This window comes from Octopus bimaculoides, chromosome 12 (genome assembly GCF_046866305.1).
Source record: "Octopus bimaculoides isolate indiv1 chromosome 12, ASM4686630v1, whole genome shotgun sequence".
NCBI lineage: Eukaryota > Metazoa > Mollusca > Cephalopoda > Octopoda > Octopodidae > Octopus > Octopus bimaculoides.
Genome location: NC_142939.1, coordinates 59,738,469 through 59,749,895, shown reverse-complemented (window position 1 = coordinate 59,749,895; position 11,427 = coordinate 59,738,469). Strand labels below are relative to the sequence as shown.

At 34.1% G+C, this 11,427-nt stretch overlaps 1 protein-coding gene across 13 annotated transcripts in view; it reads left to right on the top strand.

The window, feature by feature from the left end:
• The window catches only part of LOC106874495 (uncharacterized), a 60,869-nt gene extending 59,500 nt beyond the window's left edge, over positions 1 to 1,369 (top strand). For all 13 annotated transcript variants that reach the window (XR_016243860.1, XM_089361125.1, XM_014922260.3 and 10 more), the window contains one exon: positions 84 to 1,369. Coding sequence is in view for 11 of the 13 variants with exons in the window: in XM_014922260.3 (XP_014777746.2) it covers positions 397 to 1,350 (954 nt within the window). In the remaining 2 variants the exon portion in view is untranslated. The remainder of the gene's footprint in view (positions 1 to 83) is intronic.
• Positions 1,370 to 11,427: the final 10,058 nt, after the last annotated feature.

Here is an 11,427-nt window from a genome sequence, read left to right as displayed (position 1 = left end):
TAAATTTTAAAATATTGTTAATTTTTTGATATTATCCTTCTTCAACAAATGTCATATAATTTTTTTTCCATTTATTGTTTCAGATTTGTAAATGACCGATAAGAAGCGTTTTAAAGTAACGATTTCGATGTTAACCGTTTCTTTTGAGTTAACACTTCATTTAACATAATATGGAAAATTGCCTCTTCGATCTGTTCAACATGGTTTTTAGCGAAAGTAATTAAACAGCATGAATCATATCACTCGCGGAACGACCTGAAAATTAGCGCACAAACGTTTACAGTTTCTAAATATGACCCGGAAAACAGGTACAATATTGATCGGCTGTTTTCCTTTTATTGAAAAATCTATTTTGTAATAGGCTTGAACGAAAAAGTTCAAACAAAACAAATTGATATGGTTCCAAGTAAATGTTGTCGTTTTTTACCATGGATACTGTTGATATTTTTAGCCGTAATTATAATACAATTACCTCATCGGCACTCAACACTTATTTCTAAAGAATGGTTGTATAGCATGTCAGTTAAAACCAAGAATAAAGTAATACTTTGGAATCAATTGAACTTTAATGTAGATCTCAGTAAGATTCGTGCCGTCATACATTACCCGGAAAAGTTATCCACCAATGAAGACGAAAAGCTACTTCAAATTTATCCGATAGACTTAAATTCAATAGAAAAGGAAATGTTTTTACGAACGGTTTCAATATTTTCAAGTGCGCTTTCAAGTGCCAATATCACACATATGGTATACGGTGGTACAGCTATTGGGTCTAGAAGACATCATGGTTTTATACCATGGGATGATGATATTGACATCTGGATAAACAAAACAGAAAAGACAAAATCTAAAAAGATTTTAAGTTCAATACCAAAATTCGGTCTTTTTTCTCCGAATAATTTTCAGTGGAAATTCTTTTTTAAAAATCTGAACACATTAAAATCGAAACCATTCAGATGGCCTTATATAGATATATTTTACTTTGAAGAAAACGCAACTCATATCTGGGACGAACTGCCCCCACATCGTACGCGGTATTATAAAAAATCTATAATATTCCCTCTTTATAACAGGATGTTTCAGTCAATCAAATTACCTACCCCCTGTGCGATAGATAAATTTGTTGGTGAATCCGCATTAAAGAGTTGCCAGTCTTCGTCATATAATCACAGAATGGAATGGGTTCTACCTATTAGATTTCGTATGACGATACCCTGTAGTAAACTGTATCATCTACAGCCATTTGTGTTTCGAACAAAGCACAATGAAACACATCATAAAGAGGAATTAAAGCAAAATGACACACTCATACACAAGATATTTGTACCAACTAATTTATGCGCTACATGAATAAAATCAACGAAAATGACTTTATTGTTGTGACATTTATTTTATTTTTATATACGCATCGAAATTGAGCTGTGAATGTGTGTGTGTGTGTAAGTCTGTTTTTTTTTCCTTTCAAATAGCTTATATATTTTTTTATAGCTCAATTTTTTGCTGTATTTTGTCTTTTTGTGTTAAGTTTACAAGGGTCATGAGCTTTCGTTCATTGAAACTTTGAGATATTAGTTTTATCTTCTGAATGAAATATAAATAGTAGTGACAAGTTTCTATCTAGTTTTGTTATTGTGTCATTTTCGGATAGCTCTTTATTGCAAACGCATAGCGAGCCAACGATTTGGAGAAGATACACAAAAATTAATATAGTAAAAGCTTAATTACAAAAACAATAACAAAATTTTTTTACAAATTGCCAACATTGTGTGTTTGCTTTATTTTCAGATCGTATACAACTCGTGAAAGTTTCCTCTTGAGTACATTTTTGTTGGCATGTTTTCTTTGATATATATATATATTATATAGGGGGGGGGGGGGGGGGGGGTATGATAAATAAGGCCTTGATTTTTGCCCGTAAGTTTATCAATATCCCTTGCTCAGACATTGGTGTAATTTTAGCGGCAAGGAAGACCCGAATCTCTTACAAAGAACATGATTGACGGAGGGTGGACGCCACCAATATATTTGATATCACTATGGGATCATCCGATTCTCCGCAGGTGACAGATTTAGTGGACATATACCCACTAGATCAAGGATAGCTTTTCCTTTTTGTCTGCGGGGGGTTATATAGGGATGATACTTTTCTAGTTGTGCGTGGCCAGTCCAAATCTGCGCTTAATAGATTAAGGAAATCCCTGAGAGGTTTCCTAAAGGATTTCTTTAATCTCAATATTGTTTTTGACGTCAACTCCAAAATGGTAATTTTCTTGGATGTCACTTTAAACTTGGATGCAGGGTTGTACTATCCATTTCGGAAGCCTAAAAAGTCCATCTTGTACATCAATACCTCCTCCAATCATCCAAAATCTACTATTGATAGCATTGTCACGACTATCTCCATCAGAATCTCCAATCTATCTGCAAATGAAGAGATTTTTGATCTACATGCGCCGGTGTATAACAATGCTCTTAAATTAAGTGGCTTTAAGAAGATATATGCCCAACACGAGTTTTAAAAATAAAATTGGCTGGTCTTCCACCTGACCATGTCACGATTAGCCGGGAGAATCGCAGTGCATTATTTGACTGCAATCAAGTTAAGTCTTCGACTTGGCACATATATATAGGAACAGATATCGGAATTCAGATAGTGGCAGTGAAGACATAGTAAAAACAAAGAGCTCGCGGTCTAGAATATGCGAGGTTCTATGGTTCGCTCCTCCTTTTTCCCTTAGAGTTAGAAATTTATCCAAGATGTTCTTTAGGATTGTAGTATCTGTAATAATCTTCTATTAAGTTCTCCTATTCGGCAATGCCTAACTTAGCCTCTATTATTGCGTCCATTAATAGGAAGAAATTAAATGGACAGTGGCGCGAGAAATATTCCTCTGATACAGAGCAGGTTAACTCTAACACAACCGGTAGTGAAATATATGAAGGAAAAAATGCAGGATAGCCAATTAATAATAAGGCTAAGGATGGATCTGGTAAATCCTGAAATTATAGGGACAGTGACTTATGTCCCCTTAAGGGGCTCTGTCTCACGACTAACGTAGTATATAAATGTGTGGTTAAAGAAGAGAATGGTTCGGATAAGTGTTATATAGGTAGTACGATAAATTTTAAGACGAGGTATAAGGACCCACATGAGTTCGTTTTCTAATGAAAGATACCGTAACTCCACGACGCTGGCATCTTACATACACATTCTAAAGAGGAATAATAAAAGACACTCCTTGGAATGGTCCATTATTTCGAGGGCCCCAAACTTTAAGGTTAATATTAATAAATGTAAACTATGTGTGAAGGAATCCCTTGCTATCCTTAGGTCCTTCGGGCCCAAAACGTTAACTGAATTTCTTGAAGTGATCCCCTTTTGCAATCTCAAATTCTTTCCTACTTTTTTGAGGGCGTATCGAAATAAAAATAGATGTAGCAAAAAATGAAGTTTGGCCTTACATGGATTTGAAACCGGCGCATTTAGCTTTATTAGAAATAGTCAACATCTTTGGGGTTTTTTCTCTAAGTATATAAAGTAGGCTTGCAGTATGATAAGGTTATCCTGGTCTTTTATATGTACCCTATCTATCTTTTCATCCTGATAAGGGGGCCATTGCTGTGATATGCATCAATTGCAATCTAATTATGGTAATGTGCTCCCAAAATGGTCATAGATGATGTGTTTAGTTTTAATTGGTGAATCCTTACTCTTGAACTATTATATTCTTTATGGACGTAGTTTTTGATTTGGAGAAAAAATTGCTCATGGTTTTTTACACATAGATTATTACCTTTTGGTGTGCGTGAAGTAAATATAACTTTTTAGTCGATTTATTCTTTATTTGTTTACTCACTTTCTCAATATTTTTTGTCTTTTAAAGTAATTTATAAATTTTTAGTCGATTTTTTATGAGACGTTCCTATACGTGTTTTTTTTTTCGCATATATGTATATTTTTACGTTGGTGGTTTTCTGTATTTGTATGTCTTATTTATTTTATATTTTGATTTATATATTATGAAAGCCATGGTAATATTTATTTATATATGATGCATGTTGGAGGTTTGATACCGTATATAAAGTCGTTAACTCATTTTAATGTTCGTTCGATGACCTACATTTAATTATTCTTGCTTCATTTATTTGAGCACTTCTTTTTTTCAGTCCTATTTGCTCTTTGTCTCTTTTGAAAGAAACAATAGTTATTCTTGACGTATTATATATATATATATATATATATATATATATATATATATATATATATATATATATATATATATATATATTTGTTTGCAAGATTCTGACATGAAATCGTGTGTTGAAACATGTTTATATTTGGATATGGTCATATTTTTGCCAATGAACCACATGCACCGTAGTGGCTTAACTCTTATTTCTAGAGTTATACATGCTAGTAGCACTTACAGTCACAATTAGTGACGACTAAATTTTGCCTATACGACTGGTATTGCGCCCAGCTTCCCACATATACATATACATACATACACACACACACACACACACATACACATATATATATATAACGCTCGGGAATAGAGAAAGTCTTTAACGTTTCGAGCCTACGCTCTTCAACAGAAAGGAACACAGGAAGAAACAAGGAAAGAAACCAATATTAGAGTTGCACTTAACAGAGATGTCTCAGCAACTCAGCGATAATTAAATTTTCTTCGGTTGGGATCAATATTCAACTATAAGTTAATATTAACGGTGGCAAAATCGAAATGTCAAAACGATCGTAGAACATCCATCAGTAGATCTCAAGAAATGCTATTGAAAATTCATCTTAGCCTCTCAAAATTATAAGATTTCAGACTTTGGCACAAGGCCAGCAATTTCAGGGGAGAATGTATGTCAATCATATCGACCCCAGTGTTCAACTGGTACTTATTTTATCGACCTTGAAAGGATGAAAGGCAAAGTCGACTTCAGTGGAATTCGAACAGACGAAATGCTGCTAAGCTTTTCGCACAACGTGATAACGATTCTGACAGGTCGCCGCCTTTAGCCTCTCAAAATTATTGACACCATGAGTGGTTTTATGAATGTGCCATCCTGCTGCCCAAAATTTAAATTGTGCAAGATATCAATGACACTATTATTCATTCGTGAAGGCGAGGCTTATATATATATATATATATATATATATATATATATATATATATATATATATATATATATATAAAGGGCGCGCATATAATCAACATAGTAAGCAAACCCATATATACACACAAACACATAACTCCACAAACGGCCGCAACATATACAAGAACATGACCAACAACAACTACTACAACCACACACACACATATATATAGGCGCAGGCGTGTCTGTGTGGTAAGAAACTTGCTTCCCAACCTCATAGTACCGGGTTCAGTTTCACTGCGTGGCAGCTTGGGAATGTGAGTGGATTTCGTAGACGCAAGCTGAAAAAGCTCATGGTATATATATATGTGTGCGTGTGTGTGTGTGTGTGAAAAAATAAATATACAAAATAAAAATATATATAAATATACAAAAAAAGGGTTTTAGTATGATCGTGTACAGAGGAATATACAGTCTGTTAAAGTCTGTCAAACGAGACCTGATGAATGCCAATAGGCATGAAAGTAAGTAATCGCCTTTATATATTTGATTTTCTTTATATATTTGATTCTCTATACCTTATACTCAATATTTCAAATATTCAATAAGACATTCAACACTTCATTTCATTTTACCATTTATATTATATTATATATTCCATATTCTATATCCACATTAATTTTATAAAAATATAAATAAAACATAAAAAACAGAGTTGGAACTCTTTTAAATAATATATATATATATATGAATTTTCAATACGTTGGAGAAGCAACTCAATGCTAATCCCTGTATATTTATGATGATAAATGGTTTTACCGATAAAGGTTTTTTCATACTAAACTATTTGGCAAAATTGTTAACTATTAATTCTATTACTAATTGACGATTCCCTGCCCTTATTCTTGTTTATATATATATATATATATATATATATATATATATATATATATATATATATATATATATATACATATATATATATATATATATATATATATATGTATATATATATGTATATATATTTATGTGTGTGTGTGTATCTGTCTGTTTTTGTGTCTGCGTTTGTACCCCATCACCGCTTGACAATTGGTGTTGGTGCGTTTACGCCCCCGTCAGCTAGCGGTTCAGCAAAATAGACTGATAGAATAAGTACTAAGCTTAAAAGAAGAAATAAGTTCTGGGGTCGATTTGTTCGACTAAAACCCTTGAAGGCAGTGTTCCACCATTGGCGCAATCAAATGACTGAAACAAGTAAAAGAATATATAGACATAGATAGATAGATAGATAGATAGATAGATAGATAGATAGATAGATAGATAGATAGATAGATAGATAGATGTAAATATTATTATTATTATTATTATTATTATTATTATTATTAATATTATGTTTTTTTTCTTCTTCAATTTTTTTCCCATTTCTCGCCGAGTGTTTTCCGTACACCTAGGGCAGAGAAACGTTGTATGCATTCCCAATTTACACACGCAAATTCATAGGTAAAACATGTATTTAAGAAAAAAAAAATCATGAATGGATGTTGTTTTCACAGCGATAATGCTCTTCTTAGTACATGAGTCGTTAGTTAGCACGATTTTTTGCACCTCCTGTAGAGATGGTAAGCCTGGTATCATTTTCAAATAGATTAAGTACCTTTTTTTATCATTCCTAGAGATCCTACAATCACTGGTATGGTAGTCGCCTTGAGGTGCCACATTTTTTCAATTTCTATTAGCAAGTCTTTATATTTACTGATCTTGTCAAATTCTTTCGCCGCTATATTATGATTACAGGGAATACTCATGTCAATTAATAAACACGTCTTCTTTGTCTGATCTTTTATGATAATATCCGGTTTATTAGCTTTTATAGTCTTGTCGGTATGTACAGGGAAGTCCCAGAGAATCGATACATTTTTTCCCTCAGTCACAGCTTCAGGATGGTGTTTATACCATTTGTCAGCGCTTTTGATTTTATAATGCTGACATATTGTCCAGTGTAAATACTGGCCAACTCTGTCATGTCTTGCTTTATATTCTACAGGTGCTAACACTCTACACCCTGAGATTAGGTGGTCTATAGTTTCAATCGCATCGTTACAAAATCGGCATTTTGAGTCAGCTCCATTTTTTATCACATTGGCTTGGTAGTTCCGGGTTAATAAGCTTTGGTCTTGAGCAGCCAATATGAAACCTTCAGTCTCTGCTTTTAGCCCTGAACTTCGTAACCACTGATGCGTGCGTTTCTGGTCGACATCAGCTTGTTTGCTATGAGCCACATACTTGCCATGCAGAGGTTTCTGTTCCCATCTGCTAGCTAATTTTTCATGTGCTTTTGTCTTTGCAATTAATTTTATTTTCTTTGCAGCAGCAGTTGGCGCATTTCCTTCAACCTGATCAAGTTGGTGGGTATCTAAGAGTTCGGTAGCGAATTTTTTGCTCTCTTTCAGAATAGAGTGAAGTCTTTTCGGTCTTTCATGTTTTTCAACAAGTTTCAGCATCCAATCGTTGGTTGTTTCAAGGTATTTGGCCAGTCCGATTGTGGTGGTTTTGTACGTAAGTTCAAGCTGGATCAAGCCTCGACCTCCCTGAGCTCTGGGGAGGTAAAGACGATCCACGTCTGCCTTTGGATGGTGCATCTTATTACAAGTCAGTAGCTTGCGGATTTTTCTATCAATTCTGACTATTTCACTGGTATTCCAGTTAAGCACATTGAAGCTATAAAGAACAACTGGGACTGCTAAGGAATTTATGGCTAACACCTTATTATAAGCATTCAGCTCAGACTTCAGAACTGCTCGAACTCTTCTATAACATTCCTTCCTAACCTTCTCGTTCATGCTTGCATGCTGGATACCAGAGCCTTCATTTATTCCTAGGTATTTATATGTTTGTTCCTGCTCAAGTTCTTTTATTACTGTTTCGACATCTAATTCTATTGAACATGACTTTACTAGTTTCCCTTTCTTAAAAGTGGCTTTGGCACACTTTTCAAAGCCAAACTCCATCCCGATATCATCACTGAATCCTTATTATTATTATTATTATTATTATTATTATTATTATTATTATTATTATTATTATTATTATCATCATTATTATCAACCGCAGCAGCAGTAAATATATAAATAATTAATATTGTGTTAAAAATTCTACACGCCTCAATTATAAATCTAATTTTATTGTCTAGCCATTTAACGGCATTATTACTTGCTGGTCACTAATATTATTATTATTAAGGCGGCGAGCTGGCAGAGTCGTTAGCACACCGGTCAAAATGAGAGAGGCGAGTAGGAGAGAGAGAGAGAGAGAGAGAGAGAGAGAGAGAGAGAGAGAGAGAGAGAAAGAGAGAGAGAAAGAGAGAGAGAAAGAGAGAGAGAAAGAGAGAGAGAAAGAGAGAGAGTGTGTGTCCATAAAGTCTGGGTACATGGGGATTAACACATATTCTAAGAAATTATTATTTCTTATATTTAATCGTTTATGCTATGATTTTATTTACTCTATGTACCCAGACTTTGTGGACACCCTGTGTATATGGCAAATGAAAGACGGAGGATGGAATATACGAGAATTTATTAACCACGACAATTGTTTCGATACATCTGATTTTCATTGAGTTCATGTGGAACCCACTTATCCAACTTTTTCCGATTTTAACTAGGTTGGTCAATATTGTTTGCTTGCTAACACCAAACAACAACGATAATTCACGGGCACTTTTAGATGGATCTGACTCCACGGTTGCTTTCAGTTCGTCATTATCCACTTGTGTTTCTGGTCGATTGCGTTGCTCATTTGTGAGATCAAAGTTACCAGAACAAAATTTTGCAAACCAAATTGATAATGTCTGCTGTGTAATAACATTAGAATGAAATTCTCCATTAATATTCCGATGCTGTATTTCCTAGAAAGAACTTATATTTCAAAACTGAACGAATTTCCGACTTACCCATCTTAAACAAAAATAGAGAAGAGCGAGTAATAAATACTTTATAAAGCGGGAAATGAGTTAGGATAAAGAAATAGATGTATCAGCTTTCTTACAAAAAATCGAGATTGTCAAAATTTAATAATGGCGCAAAATGAGCAGCTGTCAAAATTTACCATATACCTTACAACAAATTTCATACTTGACGACCTAGTACTTAAAGAAATTCAAACTTTGTCTGATTTTCACGTTTTATTTACAATCTTATAATAATATAATATAAGATAATCAAATATAACCATCTAAGTAACATGTGGTCGGAAAAAATTTATATTTCCATTCTACAAACTACACAGTCCAAGTGAAATGAAAGGAAATAATACTAATGCTTAGAGGTGCTATTTCTACTGCTACGACCACAACACTAGCAACAACAATGATACTAAAGGTGGTCATGATGACGATAGCAGGAAAATACTAGATGAGTCAAGAGAAAAGCCAGGAAAAATAATCTTATTTTGGGGTTTGAAGTTTTGTTACCACAGCTACTCCTACCACTACCACCACTACAATCACCAACACCACCACTACCACCACCACCACCAACAACAACAACAACGACAACAATGATAAAGGAGATGATAATGATGACGATGATAATTGAAATGTAAAAATCCTCCGGAAATGTTGTTTACAACATTTCTAAAATTAGCCCAATAATTATTGCTTTGGCCAGGGTCAAAATCAGGTCTCTTGACATGTTCAACAAACCTAAATCAAACGCCAATCAACTTAAGTAATTTAGTAAAATCACACACTAATTAACATTCTGGAGCCTATACAAATGTATTTAAGGCAAACAATTTAGCCATCTCGCCACAGTTATAAATTGTAAAATATAACTGTCACCACTACTACATGAAACTGAAGATTGCAGAGTTTGATGTATGAAAGTACTACTTCAATCAGAATGGACATTTTTTATTCTATCATTTCATTATATTATATTATATTATATTATATTATATTATATTATTATAAGATAGTAAATAAAACATAAAAATCAAACTTGGAATTTCTTTATTTATATATGCATAGCAGGGTGGCGGGGTATCTGATTGGCTGGCTGGATGGATGGATGGTCGGCTGAATGGGTGGATGGATCGATGGATCGATCAATCGATCGAGGAATGTATACGTATGTGCATATGGCTATGAAAAGAGTCAAGGTAGATATCTGCATGATATGGCTTGATTAAAGGTAGAATGGAGCAGGAGATGACAATTTCTGATGTGTTTCGGCGTCATTAGTCTTTCTCATTGAAGACTAGAATTTCTCGCACATATTGATTTAAGAGTGATCGAGTAACTACAGAGATTTGAAGTCAAAAGTATTACTGTTTGTGAGATGTGTGTGTGTGTGTGTGTGTGTGTGTGTGTGTGTGTGTGTGTGTGTGTGTGTGTGTGTGTGTGTCTGTGTGTCTGTGTGTGTGTGTGTGTGTGTGTGTGTGTGTGTGTGTGTGTGTGTGTGTGTGTTTATATTCTAAATCGAGATTAAATGTTGACGTAGGAAATCTTGGTCAAAATATTGATCCTACAGTCTTTCGTTTACCGATTGCATTACTAATCTAATTCAGAGAAAGTTTGCGTTAATATACATGCATTTATATACATGTGGAGGCGCAATGGACCAGTGTTTAGGGCAGCGGACTCGCGGTCATAGGATCGCGGTTTCGATTCCCGGACCGGGCGTTGTGTGTACATATTATTTGACATAACTAGGTGCACCTTCTTCTTCTTCAGCTGCTGCTGCTGCTGCTGCTGCTGCTGCTGCCACCGCTTAAACCATCAAGCTTCAGAACCAAATATTTCTCTGCACCCATAAGTACTAGTTTCTCAGATTTTCTACTGCCTACCAAGCCTTCACAAAGGAAAAAATGCCCTACCTATTTGAATACTATGAAAATATTTACAAAACACTTCATTTCATTTTTCCTTCAATTTAATTTTTTTTACTTTTTAATTAATATTATTCTTTGCTTTACTCTTAATTGAAAAAGTCGAAAAGACTAAAACCAGTACTAAACGTCACAAAATGTATTTTATGATAAAATTATTTTAGCATTTTCTACCTCGTCTTATATATATATATATATATATATATATATATATATATAGAGAGAGAGAGAGAGAGAGAGAGAGAGAGAGAGAGAGAGAGAGAGAGAGAGACAGATAGTTAGATAGATAGATAGATAGATAGATAGATAGATAGATAGATAGATAGATAGATAATATTTATTTGATATTTATATCCATCTACTCACAGCTGGAAGAATCAACGGTAATCTTCCCGAGATTAGGCTGTCTTTATTTTGCTGTAATATGTTCTCTTG